This window comes from Colletotrichum truncatum, assembly GCF_014235925.2.
Source record: "Colletotrichum truncatum strain CMES1059 chromosome Unknown Contig_0003, whole genome shotgun sequence".
In the NCBI taxonomy this organism is placed as follows: Eukaryota; Fungi; Ascomycota; class Sordariomycetes; order Glomerellales; family Glomerellaceae; genus Colletotrichum; species Colletotrichum truncatum.
This window is the reverse complement of record NW_027222400.1, coordinates 2108806-2130212: the sequence shown is the minus strand read 5'-3', so window position 1 is coordinate 2130212 and position 21407 is coordinate 2108806. Positions and strand designations below refer to the sequence as shown.

Below are 21407 nucleotides of genomic sequence, written 5' to 3'. Positions count from 1 at the left end.
ACCCATGTCTTCTATCAATAATGGAATTTCCTTCATTAAATTCCCTAAAACTTGGCGTGATCCCATTACCGCCGTACTTCCTTTCATCTAGCCTTATGCTGACTATTTTTTCCAGCTCTGAGGTTGAGAGACCTGAGATTGGAGTCCTAATACACGACCCGACCCCAGATACGGTTATTTTGAAACCCCTTTTCGAAGACTACGTAAAGTATGGTCCAGCCGATAGTGAGCCGGATTCTAACGTCAATACTATCCATTACCCCGGTTTGTTAGCAACCATTGACAGCCTAAAACCAAATCCAGATGTAGTCGAAGCTCGTGCAAGCTCAAACATTGATTCGGACCCTGCAAGCACTAATACGGACACCGAATCAAAGACTGGTTTCGGCAGCCGCAGTGTCAGCTCGCAGATAGGCTTGGATTTACCTGGTTCTGATGCCTATTCGAATCAAGATTCATGCCCGATAAAAGCCAGTGACATTTCAACCGGTCTGGAGCCCATAGCACCCATGGTTATTTCAAGCCCTGTTATAGGTCCAGCTAAGTCTAGGGGCGACACTTATGAGTTCTGGGATACCTTGGACTTTGACGATTCTTCGTAGGCATGGTCATCGAATATCTGTGTCAGTATACTTGGGCAAGCTAAAGGAGTAGGGTTTGTGCACGACTGAGTAGAGTCACTTGTTAATGTATTGACACAACCCACCCGCGTCGACTGCAGAAGCATTAGCCACGCTGTTAGTCACCTTGCCGCATAACTTCAGATGTAATTATGGCGGCAAGACATTGAGCATAGGATTGCCTCATACAGGAATAGGAGGTTAGTAACATTCGGAGGTTGTAAACAGCACCGGCATGGGATAGGAATATTTCATAATCGACTGTCATTGATCATTATCAGAACATTTCGTCTAACTAATTAGGCAACTGACATCTCTCAATCCCTTGATTCTTAGCTAGTTTGTCAATCATCGGCAGTATCAGGGTCGACTAGGTGATGTTGCCCTTCTCACTTCGCGGTTGGGCCTGCCTTGCCTAGAGAACAACCCTGACTGATTGAGACTCAGGGGCACACGGCGTCATTGGCCACCCGGTAACGACAGCATATACCATCGTATGAAGTTTGCAGGGCCTATCACTCGAAGACAAGTCCCATTTGTTGCCGAGGGACCGGGCCGAATGGGACCATGGTTGCCAATGTTGACCGGCGACATTTGAGGGAAAGCTCAACAGCTGGCAAAAGCCGGGATAATATTGAGGGCGCAGGATGACCACGACTGGGTACGTATACCCAAAGAATCAATAGATAACGCCGGGAGGATGTGACGGGTACCATTCTTGGTGGTGTCGCAACATATTGCTCATGGCCAGTCTATCTACGAGGTAGCGGCGGTCTCGGTGGCCTTGATGCTGTAAGGGCCCAAGAAGTCGGGGCTGTTGGCAATTTCCTCCTTGACCTGTGCCGAAATGTTAGTCTGCTTGTGATAAAAAGTTTCTTGTCCACTTACAATATCCAAGCCACCAACCAACTCGCCGTCGACCCAGAGCTGAGGGTAGGTAGGCCAGTCCGCAAACTCCTTCAGTCCCTGTCGCACCTCGTCGTCTGCAAGAATGTTGAAGAAACCATACTTTACAGAGTGTTCTCTCAAGATGGCGACAAGTTGTCTCGAGAAGCCACATTGGGGCGAGCTTGGCGTTCCCTTCATGAAGAGCATCACAGGCGCGGCCTTGACGAGGTCTGCTAGTCTCTTGAATAGCTCCTCCTTGGCCTTGGCCGGGTCTACGGCCTCATCGACATCCATGGTGGCGCTGGGGCCATTCTCGACGCCCGGGTTTCCGTTCACGGTGGTGGCGCCGGCGCCGGCAGGCTTCTTCGCGTGTGTCTCAATCGCATTGCGCACCTTGACGGCACTGCTACCGCTGACCGTCTCGAGAACCTGTCCGTTCCGCAGGAGAACAAGGAAGGGTACGGCAGTGACGTTATAGGTCTCGCTGACTTCGCTGAGCTCTTCGGCGTTTATGGAAACCCAAGAAGTCTCTGGGGGGTTGGTGACGGGGTATTCTGAAGCGAGCGTCGAGAGCACAGTGGCCATCTGCGCGCAAGGGGCGGCCCATGGGGCGTGGAAGGAGATGATGTGGAGGGTCGACGGCGGTGTGGAGGCGATATGCTTCTCCCAGTCTGCAAGACTGGTGATCTCTGTGATCGTCGACATGATGCTTTCGTGGATCGCAAGCTTTGCGTGTAGGACTTTGATGCGTCGCGCGGACTTGCAAAGGAGAATTCGAGACAGGAAGGTGCAGAATGGGTCGCGTGGGTTAGCGAAAATCTGGAAGGACCTCTGGAGGACAGACAACTTCAATCGGACGTCGGATCACGAAAATGGAAAGGTCAACGGCTGATAAACCACAGGTCTCCGATACGTGGAGGGGTATATGGAGGGGCAATTTCGTGAGCGAGATTTTTGGGTGGCTGCGGTTATGCCGTATATAGAAGTTTACGCGGTTAGAAAATGGCTTATATGCATATGATGATACAGTTAAACGGAAAATAAGTCTGTTGCGTCATCTGGCGCAAGATTTACGACGCTTAGTTGCATTATTGAAAAACTTACTCAGCCAGGCGCTCTTCAGCTTGCCCCACCACAGCATGAGGGGGAGGGCCGGAGCGGAGAGCGAGAACGGCACGCAGTTCATTGGCAAACCCAGCACAGTGGTGCCACTGTACCCCATTTACCTGTATTAGTACCTGAGCCCACTGTACGGTTACCCCTCTGCCTGTATCCGTACCTAAGCTGCCCTACCTGGCCTCTCTCAGGCGTGTCCCTGCCCCGCTTCGACACTTGGCAGAGAACAACTGCGCAACCCGCTGCCCGCGTATGGAAAGCCAGTGGGACCGTGCTTCACCTCCCAAGTTCTAGTTCCACCTGTGCTGCGCCTCTCCAACTCTCGGCTGCCCACGACTCTGCAATACAGGCGGTTGGTTTGCTACGTCAGCTTCTTGCCCGTAAGACACAGGCGGCTCCGACGGAGATCTGTACAACCTGCCCTCTTTCTACTTCCTTCATTTTAACCCCATTTCTCCCAATCTCACCCACCTTTTGATCATCTAACGACTAAAGACCACTGCTTGTTAAGCTCATAGGCCAAACTCGCAATGGCGTCACTCAACCTGTCCATAAACGGACCCTCGATCAAGAGCAGCTACCAGAGCGTCATCAATGGCCCGCCTCCGAGCTCCAGCTCACCGACATACGCTCAATGGGCTCTGTTCTCAGTTCAAGCCCCTCTGGCCAATGCCTTCCAAGATAGCGGTGCTAAGGAGAGTGTGCTCAAGGTCCAAAGCACTGGAGGTAGGTTCCCGGTCTTCTCCCAAGCTACCGGCGTTGCTTGGTGAGACATGCGCTGACATTTGGTTTCTCTTGCAACAGATGGTGAACTTTCGGAACTGATCGAGGACTTCAACGAGGGCCGCATCCAATTCGCTTTCGTCAAAGTTAAGGACCCCAACTCTGGCCTTCCCAAGCACGCCCTGATTGCCTGGTGTGGAGGCGGTGTCCCTGAACGAACCAAGGGCTACTTTACCACTCACACCGCTGCTGTGTCCAAGATTCTCCACGGCTACCATGTCCAGATCACCGCTCGTTCGGACAGCGATCTCGAGCCAGAGAGCGTGATGCGCAAGATTGCCGATGCCTCCGGCGCCAAGTACTCAGCAGGCGGCTCCACGGCTTCCCCAGCCCCACCGCCAGTTGCTTCCAAGCCCGTCTTCACTCCTACCACATCATCGGTTGGGTCTGTCAACCCAATCGTGGCCGCACGAAACCGCAAGCCGGCAAACGTCGACGACGATGGCTGGGGAGCAGATGCTCCTCCGGTGACCCGGTCGCAGCTGGAGAAGGTTGCGCCTGCCTACAAGCCTACCAAGGTCAACATGGCCGAGCTCACGAAGCAGCGACAGGAGCCGTCCCATTCGAATGGAAGCAGCACTCAAGAAGACCGCAGCGATGTTGTGAGGGGTGGATACCAACCCATTGGCAAAGTAGATATTGCTGCCATCCGTGCAGCGGCTAAGGAAAAGACCGACGACCGGCCAACTCCCGTAAAGGGTGCGTACGAGCCTGTTGGCAAGGTTGATATCGCTGCTATCCGCGCCAAGGCACAGAAGCCTTCCGAACCAGAACCCGCTGCCGAGGAGGATGAGCGACCTAAGTCCCTGGCCGAACGTAGTGCCGCATTCAACCAATCCCAGTCGGAGCGACTTACGTCTCTGCCGAAGCCAAAGGTAGCCAACAAGTTTGGGGGGTCTACTTTTACCGGCACCAAGGCGCCCACACCCGGTGGTCCCGGATTCGGCGCACCTTCTGTGCCGTCTGCTGCCCCTGTTGGCGCTGCCAGTCGAACCTTTGCTGACCAAGGTGGCAAGACGCCCGCTCAGCTCTGGGCTGAGAAGAAGGCTAAACAAGGAGGCTCGGTTTCTAACGTTGTGTCGCCTCCAGTTACTTCTCCCATTGGCGTTCAGAAGAGCGGCGAGTGGAAGAGTGGCTACACTGGCAAGTCCTGGGCCCCTGTTCAAACTGGCGATTACGGACGTGGCATTGCTGGCAAGCTGAGTCAAGAGAATACTGGAGAGCAGGAGCGTGAGGCGCCTGCCTCCCCTAGTGGTGGCGTTGGTGCTCTCCGTGACCGCTTCAAGGGTACGGCTCCCATTGCCGTTGGAGCTGCCGGCGTCGCTGGAGCTGCCGGCGCCGCTGCGGTCTACGCCTCGCGCGACGAGCCTGAGGAGGAGGAGGATTCCGCGCCTCCTCCCCCGCCTGCCGACAGTCGCCCTGCTGGTGGATTTGCCCTCCCTGGCATGCCTCCCCGGCCCGCACCCGAGGAAGAAGAGGAGGAAGAGGAGCAGGAGCCCTCATCACCCATCCGTGTTGCCCAGCCTGTGGCTCGCGGAAATGACGTTGAGTTGGAACCACCCGTCGAGAGAGAACCTCCTAGACCTATCCCCGTTCAACAAATCGAGGAGGAACTGCCGAGAGAAGAGGAACTCCCTGAAGAGACGCACGATGTTGGCCGCGGTGCTGCTGAGGCTGTCGCAGAGCAACAGTTTGGTCAGGAGCAAGTGACTGCGGGTCAAGCACAAAGCGGTGGTCACCGTGCTCTGATTCAGTACGATTACGAAAAGGCGGAGGACAATGAGCTTGAGCTTCGCGAGGGCGAGTATGTCACCAACATCGAGATGGTTGATGAGGACTGGTGGATGGGTACCAACTCTCGTGGCGAAAGCGGTCTGTTCCCCAGCAACTACGTAGAACTCGTTGACGACGAGCCCGAGCCGGCACCGGCTGCGCGGAGTGCACCTCCCCCAGCGCCGGCTCAAGCGGAGCCGGAACCGGCGCCGGCGGCCGGCAGTGGCCAGACAGCCACGGCCCAGTTCGATTACGAGGCTGCCGAGGACAACGGTAAGATGAATTCCCGCCACTACGACATGAGCTGTCTCTAATTAATAAGCAGAACTTTCGTTCCCTGAGAACGCGACGATCACAAACCTCGAGTTCCCTGATGAAGACTGGTGGTTCGGCAGCTACGGCGGAAAGCAGGGCCTGTTCCCCGCCAACTATGTCCAACTGGACAACTAAGTATGGGTTGATGACAGCAGATAGAAAAGTCTTTGTGACGGCCAGCGAATTAGTCTTGCTTTGGACCCCCCTTAGATAGCTATTTACATTCTTAGGTTGCAGTGGGTCCAAGGCACTTGGTAGGAGTTAAAACTCATTATCGTACTGCAACCTGCTCCTGATCTATGTTTGGTTGTGATAATTTGGTGTTATCTTTTGGTCACAGATTCTGCCAGGCCGTGAGTCTGCTCGACATAATTCCATACCATCCATGATCAATTTGCTGAGTAAGTAGTTTGTTGTCTTATTCCGTAAATCTGGGGTAACGAGCTGGTGACGCAAAAGTGCATCATAGCTACGACAGTGCCAATCCGAACAAGAAAGGAGATGCTGCAATTTGAGGTGCCTCTGTATGTACGTTGTTTTATTTTTGTGTCGATAAATACAACAACAAAGCCATTAATGCGGAGGGATAATACGCGCCGCCCCCGGGAGAACCTCATACCAAAGGAGTGAGAGAGAAGACGCGCCGCAAACGCCAATGGGTGTAACAAAGTAAATCGAGATCACGTTATACCCATCATGAAATCCCCTCTTATCCGACCGCCTATCCCATCATTCGTCCTTGCATCCCATTTCTTTAAGCCGTCGTCTGCGAGGCCTTTGCGCCTTGATAGCCATGGGAAATCGTCGGTGCCTTTCACCTTTAAAAAAAAAACAAAAAACAAATAAAACCCAAAAAATCTCCTGCCGGCCGGCCCTTTGACTCCCTCTGAAAGTGTCGAGCATTACAGTTTTTTCGTGTCGTTCGCGGACCCCACTTTCCAAACATCAAAGACCGTGGTTGGCACACGACAAATGTCAGTTGGGTCTTTGGGGGGATCTTCCCCATCCCCTCATTTGTTTAGCAGATTTCGAAGCAGCATTCGCAACTGCGGTGATAATTAGCACATGATTGAGGATGACTAGGTCTCATGAGTGGTGGAGGCTTACCATTCTGCGCAACATTCGCACGTCTCATCAATGACGCAGCAACAGCACAGCGCGGCGAGACATGCTGTCAGACAGTTTCCGCCGCCCTGCTTCTTCCTGGGCGCCTGCTGAGGAGGCTGCTGCTGGTACTGCATGGGTGGCGGGCCGCCTTGCGGGTAGTAGCCGCCTTGCTGCTGCTGGTAGCCTTGGGGAGGGCCATAGGACTATCAACGTGTTAGTTGGCTGTTCATTTTTTTGAGGCGCAAGCCGGGCGCAGGCATTTCTTGGCCCAAAGCGGCGAAGACAGGCACTGCAATCCTTCAACTCGCAAAAGAGTCAACAAGTAAAGCTTACAGGTTGAGGTTGCTGAGGGTATCCGCCACCAGGAGGGCCGTAGTTCTGCTGCTGGTAGCCGCCCTGGTTGTAGTAGTCGTTGCTGGCCATGTTTGTTCGAGTGATGTTTGCTTTTACTCCTCTCGTGTTTGGTCTTGGTTGGCTTCTGAAACGAAGTCGCTGATGGAAGGAGTATGAATGAAATCGATTGATCAATTCAAGAAATGCGCGAAAAGTTGAAGGTGCGAAAAGATAGGTGTATGTATGAATGTGTGTGTGAGTGTGTCGTGGGTGAGATTAAATCCCAAGACTCGAAGGGAAAAGAGTGGGCGAACCTATGTCGATAAAAAGGCCCCCAAGTGGCCCCAGTGACAGGTCTTGGGTGCAGCTGCTGGGTACCTAAGAAGGCTGTGGAAAGCTGTGCACCCCTCCCTGCAGAAGGGTGCAGTCGCTGCTGTACCCTTACCCACGCCCAGCCATCGCAGGCACAGCCTGTGCTTCGGGGAGAGCGAAGCCACTGCGGGGCCGAAATCGAAGCTTTTTCCTCGCCCACTCGAGCAGCCCAGGTCACCCACTGTAATTAGCAGACCTTACAATTGGTTGGTGCATTTAACTACGAAGCACTGCGTAATAGAGAGAAACAGCGGGGATAGATCGGCATGGTATTCCCGACCAACCTTTAATGAGGCCATGGATTGATTGCGGAAAAGCTCTGCGCCCTAGTGCGAGATGCCTGACGCGTGAATCTTCCCGAAGAAGTGAGCTGCGGTATGTCCGTACAGGGCCATAGAGCCAGCGCAGCCACACTAGTTTAGCTGGCTGGTTGACGAATGAGTAAGGTGTTTGGGTGGGTGTGTGTGTTAGTGTTAGTGGCGGTGGTGATGCGTCCACCTTTTTTTTCTCCCTCTGGTATGGTAGCCTTTTGCGAGTCGGCGCCAGTCCCATGCTTTGAATTACAGGTATCTTCTGTCGCTGGGCGTCATCCGTAGGTAGTGGCGGAAGCGTGGAAACAGGCATCCAACAATCACTACCTGACGGTAGTGGCGGCCCATCCTTTTCGCGCCCTCGCGTCCACTCGGTTTTCGTATATGGCGAAGCATTGACAACAGTAACACTCCCAGATTCGGTGTATCGGTATATGCCGCTGAATTAAGCTCGGAGTTGCAAATGTGGGCGAGAGTCTTTTCCATCTGCAGAACCGCTTGTTGCACGTAGCTAAGCTTTTGGCTAGGACGCCCGTCATTTCTGCCCGTCTCTGGAATCGTCTCACCAAACATTGATACTTTTCGGCCCACGTGTGGGTGCAATCAGTCACACGCCCGCTCTTTTTAGCATCACCGGATCTGTCTCTGCCTCTAACGAGACAATCGTACGCATAGCATCTGGCCAACTTCGACCATACACGGCCCGACATGATCTTCTTTGACATAAGTCACTCAGTCACTCACTCAGCACGATGGAATCATGTACCGGGGATCAAATCCCCCACTGACGCACCAAGTTAAAACATCAAGTGTCACTGTTTGACGACTAAGCCGGGGGAGGACTGCGGAGTCACCACTTTTCGCGCTACATACTGGATCCGAATCTTCAGACCATTATCGCGACAAGGGACACAGGGGACCCACCCAAGCACTGCGATTACTAGTACTACTCTACTTATAGTGTATTATGTACACAAAAGTAGTACCATGGCCCTGCTGTTTTGCTGACGAAATGCCGTATCCGTACCCCATGCAAAAACCTCGATCTGCCACTGGGACTTCGTCCCTCGCCCACCTAAGGGTAGCAGGCAAGGTGCACCGCGCCCACCGCTAACGTGACCACGAACCAACGGCTGTTGCCCACCCCCCAGTCAGCCAAATCGGCTGGAAACGTGCCGCATTTCCACGGGGAACCGTATCGATCTGACAGAATCAACTGGTCTTGCGAAACTCACCACAAGGGTTGCCCCGCCGGGCCCTCTGACAGTTCGCCCTGGAACCAAACAATGCAGGGCCGTAAAGCAAAGGGAATCGGTGGTGGTACCTGCCCTAGGCGCGCCAAGCTTTGCGGCAACGGCTGTCTCGACGTTGGGCCCAAACTCTCCCGTCCATCCTTCACCGTGTTTCCGTCCTTGAACTGTAGCCCTGGACCCGGCCTCCCTTTCTCCTACTACGTACGTACTAGCAGTTTGGTCGCACAATGGAAAGAAAATAGAATAAGGGCCTGGACTATACATTATTCTCCTCGAAAACGTAGGCGTAATCTACGCGTAAACCGCCCGCCAACGGACGCGACCGTTTCTCGTTTAGTATGAGCAAGTAATCCAAATCACACTCGCTAGCCCACTTGCTGCACAGTGGCTTAGTTACACACGTCGTTGGGCTCACCCAAACTACTTGCATACCACTCTAGCCTCGGAGCCGACACGGGCGTTTGTCGTACACCCCTTCTACTCACCTGGTTAGCTGTAATCAGTCATTGAGCCATGTTCAATCAGTCAGTCCCATGCAAAGCTGGAGCCACATCGTTCACGAACAAGGTAACCCGGAGCTCGTTCTCGGGTCTCTCCGACGTTCGTAATTAAGAAAGTTTGCAACAATGAGAGCAACGGAGACGGAAAGAATTTTGAAAATTCCGACGAAAAGGGGGAAAAGAAAAAAAGAAAAAGAAAAAGCAAAGACGCGAGGTGAAAACCCGGGAATTACAAGGGAAAAAAAAAGGAAAAAAAAAAAAAGAAAAAAAAAACCACCACGCCGATGAGGAAAGACAAACGTTTGATCGTCCAGTCAAGCCTTTGACAAGCATTTTCGACGAGTGGAGCACCCGGCGAACTCAATCCATCTCCGCCCCCTTCCCACCCCTTACCCACCCCTTCGCGCCCTCTCTCTCCCTCTGTCTCCCTCTCTCGTTCTCTCTGTCAGCCATTCCACTCACCTTGTCTTGCGAAAAATTGATATAGCCCTTGCAGAGCGGTGGGGTGTGTGCTCGCCGATCAGCCCAGTCAAAGTCCAGCGGCGTAACCCCCAGTGGTGCCAGATACTCGGCGTCGTGCCAAGAAGGATGGCTGCCGGGCGGATGTGAGATGCATCGCAGACGCCAGTCAGCCTGTTGTCTTAAAAACATAGTGACATGAGCGAATGGACGGGGCTCACTAGCTTTTGGTGTGCACTACAGATTACGTACGCACGGGACGACGTCAGATGTTGGAAAATGTCATATTGCTTGCTGTATTTTTCTTCGCTCTCAATCGTATCACACGTTCGTGTCTCTATAGTACTTTGTAGATGGCGCAAAATGCTCAACACGTATTATACACTATTCAACCAATGTTTCATGCCTTCATGATTACTTCTCCGGCCTTTTCCACCACATGTCATCGTTCGTACCTCGGCAAGGGTTCTGAGCCTCCTGCGTGGCCGGACTGTCCAGCGCCAACTTCTGTCCTGTAGCTGTACTGCTCGCCGTAATCATCTTCATCGGCAAGCGCCGGTGCCGATGGTTCTGGTGCATCTGCCGGCGGCGCTGATGCGCTGGGGCCTGCGTCATAATCGTCTGGGAATTCCGGCGGAGCACTGGCTTCGTTCATCAGGCGTTGCCGCTCTAGTTCTTGCTTGTCCTCCGCTCGACCTCCGTGCCCGGTAGACAGGTCATCCAATGTCGGTGCTGAGGGCTGCACAAGACTGTGATTTCCTTCATGAGGTGTGGGCGTCTCTGGCGGTGGCTCATCTTCAGCATCGTAAATGTTTGGCTCCGGCGGTGCTGATGCTCCCGACGGACCTGCTGCCGAAGCCTGAGGCGGTTGGCTTGGCAGAAGTCTTTCTTCTTGGCGTCGTGCTCGCTCCTTTTCCGACAAGTTGTTGTCGTCTTGAATTTGTGGCGGAGGGATGTACGCGGGCGCCTGCATCTCTTCCGGCGGACTCGTGGGCTGTATTGTAATTGTCGGCCGTCGATTCAGAGGTCCCGGTACCTGAGGGGTAGTTGGAGGCCAGTAACTCTCGCCGTCGTCCGCACGAATATCGTCCAGTGGCCAGGGACTTGTGATCTCCTCCCTGCTCAGTGACTCTTCATGCAGTTGGTATGTCCGTACAGTATTACTCCGCCCACGTAGCCTCGTGCTGTCCGTCGTCCCCAGAATGACCTCGAACACCACCGATATTACTCCTTTCTCGCGCCGTAACCGGTCCGTGTCTATTACATTGCCACCCCAGGACGTGAGCACTGCACTGTTGCCTTCTGTAACGCCAGATCCAGGGGCAAACTGTGCCACTCTCGACTGGCCGCCGCCTTGAAGCTGGCTTGCAAGCCTGCCACCTAGGTCGACCAAGACCTCGACCTGGTACTTGAAGCTCACCATCTCACCAGGCACGCCTTTGATCGTTGGGAACACATCTTCAGGTACTTTGACTGAGGCTGTCACTGTTGTTTCTAGTGTTGCAGGGTCGATGATCAGAGGAGCGACCGATTGTGATAGGTCCTTCCGAAAGACGCTGAGCGACGAGGTGGAAGTCAACGACAGACCACCGAGGCCCGTCCGTGATCTTGGGTAGTAGTCCTCCTTCGCAAGCTTGCGAGTCTCTTCTTTCGTCATTATATTGGCGAACATTGAGGCTGGAGGCGCCGTATCAATTCGACCTTGGCGGTACATGGTGACTATAACACCATGCATACTCTTTATCCTCTTAATGTGCTGAACAGAGACCTTGACCGATACTGTATCTCCCGGCAAAGCACCGCCTTTGAGCATCTCAATGGTTGCCGTAATCGTTTTGTCGTCCACGGCCTGCATTTTCGAATTCGTCAAAGAATTGCTAGGAAAACGAGGTTCGGCTCGTGTCAAACTGATGCCTGTGCTGGAGCTGATGGTGCTGTCACCGCTGACTTCGCTCTGTATATCTGTATGAGTCGGGCTACGCGGATGCTCAAGCGGATCGTGTGCGGGCTCGTCATTTGACGCTGCCGGATCGGGGGTGACTGCTTCGCGTTGTTCCATGTCAGACCCATGCTCGGCTGATTCCAGCGCGGTAACAGCCTTGTCGCCTCCTGTCCTCTTTCGTCTTGATTTCTTGGATATAGGCTCGAGGTAGATGGTCCTGGGGCGTGGGGGCGCAAGAGGTCCGATGTCTACCTGTTCCACCAGCTGAATTTTGCGGTCGCAAGTCGTCGTTGGAGATATCGAGGTCGGTCGCGTGAGCGTTGCTGTAATCATGTAGGAAATCGTCCCTCGTTCAAACTGGCGAGGCGCGTCAGCGATGCTCTTCCGCAAGACTTAAAGGACGGAGCCCGGACATACATCAATGCTGCTGGGCAACCCCTTTTCAGGGAATACTAAATCAAAATTGAATTCATATTTCGAAGCCTCCAACCTCCCCTCACCGCTGAGCACCTGCTCGTCTTGAAAGAGCGAAGCGTAGCCATTTCCATGGTACTGTGCTGACGACCGACCGGACAACGCGGGATTCGCGACGGCTGGCTCACTGACGGCGGGCCCCTTGTGAACGCGAACATAGCCATGCAAAGTAACGGTGAGGTGAGTGATGCGGACCGGCTTAACAACCGTCAAGACTACAGCGCCACGAACATGGTCGCCGGCCGAATACTGACGGTGGGGATCGTCGGGGCGGACGTGGAAGTCGGCCAGATTACGCGTACGCGAACGGATTGGCAGGGCGAAGCGGGAAAAAAACGAGCGTGTGGACGAGGTTGTTTCTTCGACGGAGCCGTTGGAATGCGAATAAGCGCCCATGTATGCAGCGACTTGCGGGCCGGGCCTTTGGCTGTGTCGTGGATCGGTCGGAGTCGGTGGTGGTGATGGGGGGCGGAGATGGGGGTCGTGGCCGTGATGTGGTGGTGATGTCGGTAGCGGCAAGGGACGGCAAGGAGGTGGTGGAGGCGCGAGGACGGGAGGCGAGCGATGGACGGAGATGTGGGAGGGGGCGCAGCAAAGGCGACGACGGTTGCACCCTCAACGTCGACATGCAACGACGGGATTCGCAAAGCAGCGCCTAGTGGCTCGCAGCGCTGAGGTGTAGCCGGAGGCTGTAGCCTTAGGCGGGGGAGGAGATGGCGAGACAAGTGAGCCTGGCTTACGAATGGGCACTCAAAGGCGACAGCTCTCGACTGGCGGCAGGACCGGGTCCACGAGGTCTCGTTATGTCAGGACGGTCAAGGACCTGTGCTTCGCGATGGGACTGGGAGGGGAATTGATTTGATGATAGAATACCAGGCTGGGATCTGAGAGATGCTGGCAGCGGATTTCTTGGTTGCATATGCCAAGAGCGAAGAGGGAGCCTTGCCAAGAAAGCTTCGCTTTTTCTGGAAATCTTGAGGGTTCACAGTCTCAGATTGCCCGTGGGTGCCGGGAACCAGAAGAAGAACAGCCTGAGGCACGGGAACGGGGGGGTAAAAGGGCAAAGGGCAGTTTGGGCAACGAAGAGGGGGGTGCCGGGGCCACGTAGGTGTGTTACTGTGCCGCGTACAAATGGTGCGCGCCGGATGTATATTGCTTTGCGCGGGCCTCGTCTTAGTTGGTTTGGGCCTGTATGGTCTACCACATTCGTGGTAGTCAAAGTACCTATTCAGCTGGCGTGTTGGTGTGAAAGGCCGTCCCATTCGTATCAGTCCACGCCAGGGCAGGGAGGGAGGGGGCAGAATAAGTGGACGAATAAATGGACGAATAAATGGACGGACGGACGGACTTTGGAACCAGACCAGACCTTGGGGAACCGCAGGAAGGAGGAGCCTGTATCAGTGACAATGTTACAGTGAGAGCCAGCGTCAACCAACAACTTCGTGGTTGGCTGCACTAACATCGAAAGAGCCCCATTTCCAATGCGGAAGGACGGCACCAAAGAACGGGGGGAGGGGGCCGGTCGTTTTGGGCTGGCAAAGAACGGGGGGAGGAAAGAAAAACGATGAAAGGGCAAGGGAACGGATTCTTAGGCGAAACATGTTAGACAGAGAGAGAGAGGGAGAGAGAGAGAGAGAACCAAGGGTACGTACCCTTGATAGTTCAGCTTAGCCCCAAATGAAAAGCGCCTTCCCTGCCTTGGGCTGCTCGCCTCGTCATTGGGGCTGCTTCTCCTGCCTGACTAAGGAACGGGATGGGACTCGGGTACCTCGACTTACCTTCCCGGACAAGGAAGAGCCAGACATTCTACTTATGTTTTGGGCCCGCCTGGAGCGTTCTCGTCTGAGCTGCTCTGTGCCCTGCTTAGTCGCCTGCATGTTTACCTCGTGCAGCCAGCATAGTATATACATCTGATGTACTTTTTGGAAGAATGGCCGGCGTAGGATAAGATGCCGACACCCGAATGACGGGCCCTTCAGCACTCCAACGGGGCAATATAACTCACTGGACTTCAGGCAACCAATCAACCGCACAATATCCCGATGCCCGACAGTATTGTGCGGAAGTGGTGCTCTCCTGGGTTGGTACTACCAATCCAAGGCAGCCTTCAACATGAAGCATTTCCAGACATGTTCGAACCAGCCAGCAATGCTCAAGGTTTGAAATTAGACACCGGCTTCCTCTTGTTGTGTCTGCGTTCCCGCCATCGGCATCTTGAATCCTTCTCTGTTTGACGAAACACGCAAGTTGGTACAGAAATAGAAGAAGAAAGCTCGGATAGAGTTAGCAACCTTGAAGTCGAAGTAAGGAAGGGTACATGGGGTTGGTTATTTCACCTTGTTTTTCGTGGATACACAGCCAAACTCAACCGTGATAGAGCTTGCCAAGCCAAGTTCGACAGCAAGATAGTATATTTGCTGCGTGAGTAAGTGGCACACAATGAGGGCCTGTGTCGTTATACCGTTGTGGCGGCGGCGGCGGATCGTACCCGATCTGGCTGCAACCTGGAACCTACGCCCGTCGAAGGGGACACGCAGCTAACTACCTGACCCAAGAGCATAGTTGAGTACAGACAGACCCGGTGCCGGTCCGTCCACCCGTACGTAGCTCCTCCGTTTCGCCTCATCGTCTCACTTGCACGTCACATCTGAGCGTGCACCACAGTGTCGCGACTCGGCCTGTAATCATATGCTCTGCTCTCCACAAGTCTTTGTTTTGTTTTAACCGTCTGGTATCATGCTCTTGTTGTCTCGTCCTAATGCCTTCTCACACCACTTATGTATTGGCATGCGAGAAATTACCATGCTAACTATCTGTCCACCACCCCCTTGTCTCCTCATCCATCCAGCAATATCCAGTCAAGAGTTCCTGGCATCCCATGGATTGCCGATCACCTAACGATCCGCATCAAGTTCCCTCAAACGCCACGTGCTATGCTTCTTTCCGAACTCCGATTCCATGCAAAAAATGCTCCAAAGAATGCCCTCTAGCCTGACATGGTCCTAAAAGGAAAGAAAAAGGAAAGGGAAAAAAAGGGACAGAAAAAATTAATCCAACGCCTCGCCGCTAAGAATGTTGGTCAAGATTGCCGCTCCAACACCCTCGGCGATAGTTTCCATTTCCTTTTCGCCGACGCAACTGGCTACCCGCTTGTCCTCACCCGTAGGCATTGCTGCCTTGCGTCCTCTTTTGCTGGGAGTCTGTACTGCCACGAGCCCGCCCGTCTTTCCGTCAACTGCGTTAATCAGGCCCAACGTCTCCAAGCTTCCGATGACTTCGCGAAACTCTGAACTTGACAGCGGGTGCAGAACAGAATCTCTGGTGCAGAGGATGGAGTACTTTTCATATAAAGTTTTAACCGTCGGGGCGAATGTAGTTTGCGACTTGGTTGGAGTTGCCAAGCCATTTGCCATCTTCGCCGATCGGTTGCGTTTCTCAATGGCCACCAATGAGCACAGTGCAGCCTTCTGCTGAAGATTCAGTGCCTTAAGCCGCTGGTTGGTGCCATTGCTAAACGCTGCTTGGGTGACCTTGTTCAGATGTCCAATGGATGCCCGCGGAGCAGTCTCTGCCGTCAAGGCTCTCAGAGACGCTGCCGCAACATGGGACACGCTTCTGGATGACCCCCCGAAGGCGGAAGTGTTGGCCTTTTCACACAAAGGCTTTCGCGAAGGTGTCATCTGCAGAACTTTTTCCCTTGCTTCGGTTTCGTGCTGCTGTCTAGTTTCTGACTCGATCAGGTCAAGTGCTCGCCTGCAGATCTCAAAAGCCTTTCGGAGGTCTCCCGTCTGAGTTGACACCTTCCGCGAACAGAGTTCAATAGCTGCCGGGTGAATAAAAGGGGTCGATGTCTGCTTGCTATCACTCGGGAGCAACGTCATCAGGCGAGTAGTGATGATGCTCTTGATCTGAGCTGCTGAATACGGGTGAAAGGGGAGGAGAGACGGTTTGAGGTTCTTGGATTTGAGGCGTGGCAGAAATCGATCCGTAAGGTCGAGCGCATTCGCAATGCCGATCAAAACGAGTCGCGATGGCTGCTGCAGGGACCATTCAAACAGCCGGTATAGGCTCTCTAAGCCCATTGTCAGGATGTGGTCGATCTCGTCCAAGACGACGAGATAGACAGGGGAGTCTTTCTTCTTCGTCACAAAAATCTTTTGCAATGCTTCCATTGCTGCCGTCTCCTGCAGGTCGCTTTCGTGCCCCAAAAGATCGAGCAAGGTGTTGTAAAGGTCCTTGGATGACTTGATGCTCATGCAGTTGATAGTTGCTTGTCGCACGGTTGCCGACTCCATCAGCGACTCTGTAACTTCTTTTACCATCGCACTCTTGCCGGTTCCAGGCGGCCCACTAACGTAAAGACATCCACTGGCACTGGAAGACGAGCATTCTTGGACAAACTGTGTCAATTGCTCCCGTTCTTGTTCTCGTCCCACAAGTTGACCGGGGTCGGCACCGCGAGCGAAAAGTTGTCGCGCAGAGTGGTAGACAGTTTGAAGAGAGCCGGGAGTTAGTGGGGACTGCGGTGTTGTGCGCTGGAAAAGTCTGCCTGCGGATTTGACAACCTGTCGAGGAGTAGAAGGGGAGTTGGCAAACACATCTCTGTGTCGTGGGGTCTGAGGTGTGATCGGAATTGACTTTAGGATAGTCTGAGAATGGCTACGCCTGAGCGTCTTCGCGGTGGGCTCGACATAGGCATCATCCTCAAGCTGGACGTCGCTTTCGGGTGTAGCAGTTGCCTCTGGATCCGCGTTCTCGTCGTTCTCCTGTGCAGCACGGGTCTGTCGTCTCGTACGTTTCGCGGGAAGCTGTACTTCTTCTATGGCAGAAGTCAGAAAAAAGCGTCTCGGCCATTGGAGCGTCTCGTCAAGCTTACCTTGGTCTTGGACACTCCTTGTCCGCTTGCCAAGTGAGGTACGAGACATTATAATGAATTACTGGAAAGAGACACTAGGTATTTGATAGTTGACATAAAAACAAATTGGGAAGGCACTCTCGAGGCTTTGACGAGCATGAAATAGAAGAAGTTGGTTAGAATGGGTTTGCGGCTGCAAGTGGAACTGCAGAGTCTTAATTAAGTGGTAGGCGCGCGCAGGAGCGATGACCGGGGAACGACGCGATCCAGGGTCGCGGGTCGCGTTCTAACGCGATTTCAATTAAACACGACCTTGAATGTGGCTAGTTCAACCCGTGCCACCCCTGCATGGGCGGCGCTTCTTCTAACGCTTGGTCCGTGCCTGAATCCTGTCGCTTACCTAATGACTGGAACACAAGGCGAAGGGGCGCAGTTTGTCAGTGATCATCTGCCATTGCCTTATCACCCCTGAGCTCCACTACGCTTCCCCGCGAAGTGTGGCAATTGAGAGACAGGAGCGGAGTTGCCCGGTGATAGTAGCATCAAAGGCGGTCTTGCCCGCCTTCAAACGATAGTGCCAAAACCATGCCTCTTTCTTCCTGTACTTTCTGAACCTCCTCCGTAATGATCCTCAGAGCTACATACCCTCTTTCAACTTTATCATTATTGGCGTATGGTCTTGGGTGACTACTTTGTCTCACCTAATACAGCTCAGATCTCACACGCGGGGCGACTAGCATTCTTGACGACCTTTGCTTGTTGCCCCTCTTTCATTTGACTTCATTCTGATCTGGAGTTACATACCATTATTCTTACCAAAACATTGAATAGCTGCTGTTTCAATTATTATCATGATCGATATAGGCACGCAAGGGTACAACTCCCGTGTGGAGAGCTTCAGGGATGAAGAATACCCCATGTTGAAGGGTATGTAGTCAAAGGTATTGTGATAGTTACTTTGGGTCGCTAACATGCTGCTTAGACTCAATCTATCTAGACCATGCTGGATCAACTCTGTATTCGAAGTCCCTCATAGACAAATTCTCTGCGGACATGATGTCGAATCTACTAGGCAATCCGCACTCAGCGTCTTCGCCGTCCCAGTACACAACTTCCCGAATCGAAGACATTCGCCTTCGACTTCTCGGTTTTTTTCATGCTGATCCAGTAGATTTTGATCTGGTATTCGTGGCAAACGCCACTGCTGGCATTAAACTTGTTGCTGAAGCCTTTCGGGCGTCACCAGACGGGTTCTCTTTTGCGCACCACGAAGCATGCCATACCAGCATAATAGGGGTTCGTGAAGAAGCGCGTAACAGTGAGTGTCTTGATGATTTTCAAGTTCAGAAATGGATTTCTGGGGAGAGTCCTTTTCCCGACTCCAATTTTTCTCAGCGAGACGTGCTTTTTGCGTATACGGCTCAGTCTCATATGGATGGTCGTCGTTATCCTTTGGCGTGGACAACCCTGTTGCGACAATCAAGTGCCTCATCAAGAGGCCGGTTTTTCACCATTCTAGATGCCGCTTCGCTAACTGCGACTTCCCCCTTGGATCTCAGTGACGCAGATTCAGCTCCCGATTTCACCATTTTAAGTCTTTACAAGATATTTGGCTTCCCAGACCTTGGTGCTCTGATAGTTAGGAAACAAGCTGAGCCAATTTTCGATAACAGGCGCTACTTTGGTGGCGGCACCGTCGACATGGTCGTTTGTAGTAAGGAGCAATGGCATTCGCCCAAAGCTATGTTCTTGCATGAAAGACTTGAGGATGGCACACTACCGTTCCACAGCATCCTCGCGCTTGATGCTGCTCTTGATGTCCACGCGACGCTATACGGAAGTATAGTAAAGGTAGCATCGCATACAGCATTCCTGACGAGACGCCTGTATAAGGGGTTGGCAGCCCTCCAACATGGCAACGGTCTCTCGGTGTGCACTATCTACTCGCAACAGAACATCGACGGAGCAGAAACCAGTAGCGGTGGACCGCTGGTTGCATTCAACATTCGCAACTCTTCTGGGGCTTGGATTAGCCTGTACGAGTTCGAGAAATTGGCAACCTTGAAGAATTTGCACATTCGAACAGGTGGTGTCTGCTGCCCTGGAGGCATCGCCTCAGCGCTTGACTTGAAACCATGGGAGATGAAGAGGAACTTTTCTTCCGGTTTCCGGTGTGGGACAGAACAGGATATCATAGCAGGCAAACCAACAGGTATCATTCGAGCAAGCCTTGGCGCCATGAGCACGATATCCGATGTGGACTTCTGTATTAGCTTTGTTAAAGAGTTCTATCAAGAAAGAACCGCGCTTGCCGATGCCATACCCGTACAAAACACTTCCACTCCGCTCATGGGGCTTCAAATTCAAGGGATTAACGTATATCCTATAAAGAGCTGTGGAGGTTATCCAGTACCTTTGGGAACAGCATGGGAGGTGAAACCTGAGGGTCTGGCATGGGACAGAGAATGGTGTCTTGTTCACCAAGGATCAGGGCAGGCTCTCAGCCAGAAACGATTTCCAAAGATGGCTCAGCTCAAGCCCACATTTGACTTCAACAACGGAACACTCTGTATCACCTATCGGGGGGAACAAATACTGCAAGGTCCCAACAAAATACTCATTCCTCTTTCCGAGAATCCGGCTCATTTTGATTCAAAGGCCTCAACTGGAAGAAACTCTCGCGTCTGCGGCGACAAAATTACACCGCAAATTTATAGCTCCTCCGTCATCAACGGCTTTTTCAGCGATATTCTTGGGGTTTCGTGTTTGCTAGCTCGGTTTCCGGCAGGCGGGCAGGGTCTTGGTTTGCGCCACTCCAAAGCCAAGTTGCAGAAGCATCAGCAAGTCAGGACAGCGGCACCAGCGTTATGCCCGGGAGCTTTCCCAGAACTGCCGTCACCCCCAGATTCGGACTCAGAGCAACCGTCTGGCAATATTCTTCTGTCAAACGAGAGTCCCATTCTCTTGATTAACACAGCCAGTCTGTGTGCATTGAATCGCGATATTGCAGCAAATGGTGGAAAGGCAGTGCCGCCAGACGCATTTCGAGCCAACCTTGTCGTAGGGACAGCAGCTGTGGACTCATGGCAACTCTCATGGGCTGAAGACATGTGGACAAGTCTCTCAATAGGGCAAAATGAGTTCAGTTCAATGGGGTCTTGTCGAAGATGCCAGATGGTATGCGTCGATCAAGAGACCGGCGAAAAACACCAAGAGCCATTCGTAACTCTAGCCAAAGTTCGAAGGTTTGATGGGAAAGTCTATTTTGGCATACACTTGTGTTACAAACCATCCAAAAATCCTGAAGCCAAGCAATCACAGTGCCCAACCATCCGGGTAGGCGATTTTGTTCAGGTAAACACCAAGACGCGATGACAACCCTCATCATTCAAGAGCTCCACAAATACTCTGTCTGTATGAAATGATGGTACGGTTGGTGTAGAGGAGTTAGTTGGTCGCCGTGCTTTGGTTTTTTATTTTCTTTCTTTAACGACGATAAGCAGAGACCGTTGCCACTTCAGAAATAAACATCTTGAGCAACCCCTTGCAATTGCCAGCTGTGGGTTAATATTTCACAGGGGTCAATCAAAGGTGATGTTTGCTATCTACGGTGACGGCTTCAATAACCGCTCAAATTCTTTCCTCATTGGAGCCTGAAAAAGACTTTCTGGATTGGGAATGATGTTGAGTTCTCGTATTGGCATGTCTGTCTCCTGAGACGAGGTAGTATGGTCTACCAAAAACAAGGTTACATGTTTTCATGTCGCTCAAGTTACCTGGATGGGTTTCAATGTTATAAGTGCTTTCTATAACAACTTTATCTTCGGCCTTTTTTCTTTGCTTTAGAAACATTGAACGAAAGACCATGACCAAGTCATGGGCAAAAACGGCCCAAAGCTTGTCTCCGTGCCGCCACAAATCTCCTGGATGCCGACACTTTAATTGATTTTAGGCAGCTTGGCTGACTACAGTGCGCCGTTTTGAGACACCTGATCTTACTGTCGACCCGCGTCCGTGCGCGGTGTCCTGTCCTGCAACTGCAAGGCGCACTGGCTGCAGCTCGAGTACATAGCCAGCATGCCGCCTCCCTTCGAAATTGATCATCCATCACCATTAGGACTCTTTCTCTCCGCGGCCAGTTCTACCATGGTTTGACTCCCCCAGGTTCGTGGGGCTATTCCCGAATTCTGTTCGCCTGTCTCGTCGGCTATTTCGGTAGCCTGAAGTAACGGCATCCCCCCCCCCGCTTGGTTGCTTGCTCCCCCTCGTCTTCAAGCTTCCATGTGACCAACGCATGGCCTCCGCG

At 52.9% G+C, this 21407-nt stretch overlaps 6 protein-coding genes across 6 annotated transcripts; 2 read left to right on the top strand and 4 right to left on the bottom strand.

Annotated features, from left to right (window-relative positions):
- Positions 1-1376: 1376 nt before the first annotated feature.
- On the bottom strand, positions 1377-2213 carry CTRU02_205470 (monothiol glutaredoxin-4; the record flags this gene model as incomplete). The annotated part of the gene is made up of 2 exons (XM_070204559.1): positions 1377-1457; positions 1509-2213. 2 exons carry the CDS (start codon positions 2211-2213, stop codon positions 1377-1379), a joined length of 786 nt encoding a protein of 261 aa, XP_070061663.1.
- Positions 2214-3154: 941 nt separating this feature from the next.
- On the top strand, positions 3155-5630 carry CTRU02_205469 (Drebrin-like protein; the record flags this gene model as incomplete). Its single annotated transcript, XM_036722766.1, has 3 exons — positions 3155-3350; positions 3429-5453; positions 5506-5630. The coding sequence occupies 3 exons, from the start codon at positions 3155-3157 to the stop codon at positions 5628-5630; spliced, it is 2346 nt and encodes a 781-aa protein (XP_036585664.1).
- Positions 5631-6513: 883 nt separating this feature from the next.
- CTRU02_205468 (uncharacterized protein) lies at positions 6514-7025 on the bottom strand (the record flags this gene model as incomplete). Its single annotated transcript, XM_036722767.1, has 3 exons — positions 6514-6541; positions 6603-6805; positions 6936-7025. The coding sequence occupies 3 exons, from the start codon at positions 7023-7025 to the stop codon at positions 6514-6516; spliced, it is 321 nt and encodes a 106-aa protein (XP_036585663.1).
- Positions 7026-10272: 3247 nt separating this feature from the next.
- CTRU02_205467 (ph response protein) lies at positions 10273-12642 on the bottom strand (the record flags this gene model as incomplete). The annotated part of the gene is made up of 2 exons (XM_036722765.1): positions 10273-12129; positions 12190-12642. The coding sequence occupies 2 exons, from the start codon at positions 12640-12642 to the stop codon at positions 10273-10275; spliced, it is 2310 nt and encodes a 769-aa protein (XP_036585662.1).
- Positions 12643-15293: 2651 nt separating this feature from the next.
- CTRU02_205466 (cell division control protein) lies at positions 15294-17171 on the bottom strand (the record flags this gene model as incomplete). The annotated part of the gene is made up of 2 exons (XM_036722764.1): positions 15294-17065; positions 17123-17171. The coding sequence occupies 2 exons, from the start codon at positions 17169-17171 to the stop codon at positions 15294-15296; spliced, it is 1821 nt and encodes a 606-aa protein (XP_036585661.1).
- A 781-nt stretch (positions 17172-17952) lies between these two features.
- CTRU02_205465 (molybdenum cofactor sulfurase) lies at positions 17953-20476 on the top strand (the record flags this gene model as incomplete). Its single annotated transcript, XM_036722763.1, has 2 exons — positions 17953-18028; positions 18084-20476. The coding sequence occupies 2 exons, from the start codon at positions 17953-17955 to the stop codon at positions 20474-20476; spliced, it is 2469 nt and encodes an 822-aa protein (XP_036585660.1).
- Between the last annotated feature and the right edge of the window lie 931 nt (positions 20477-21407).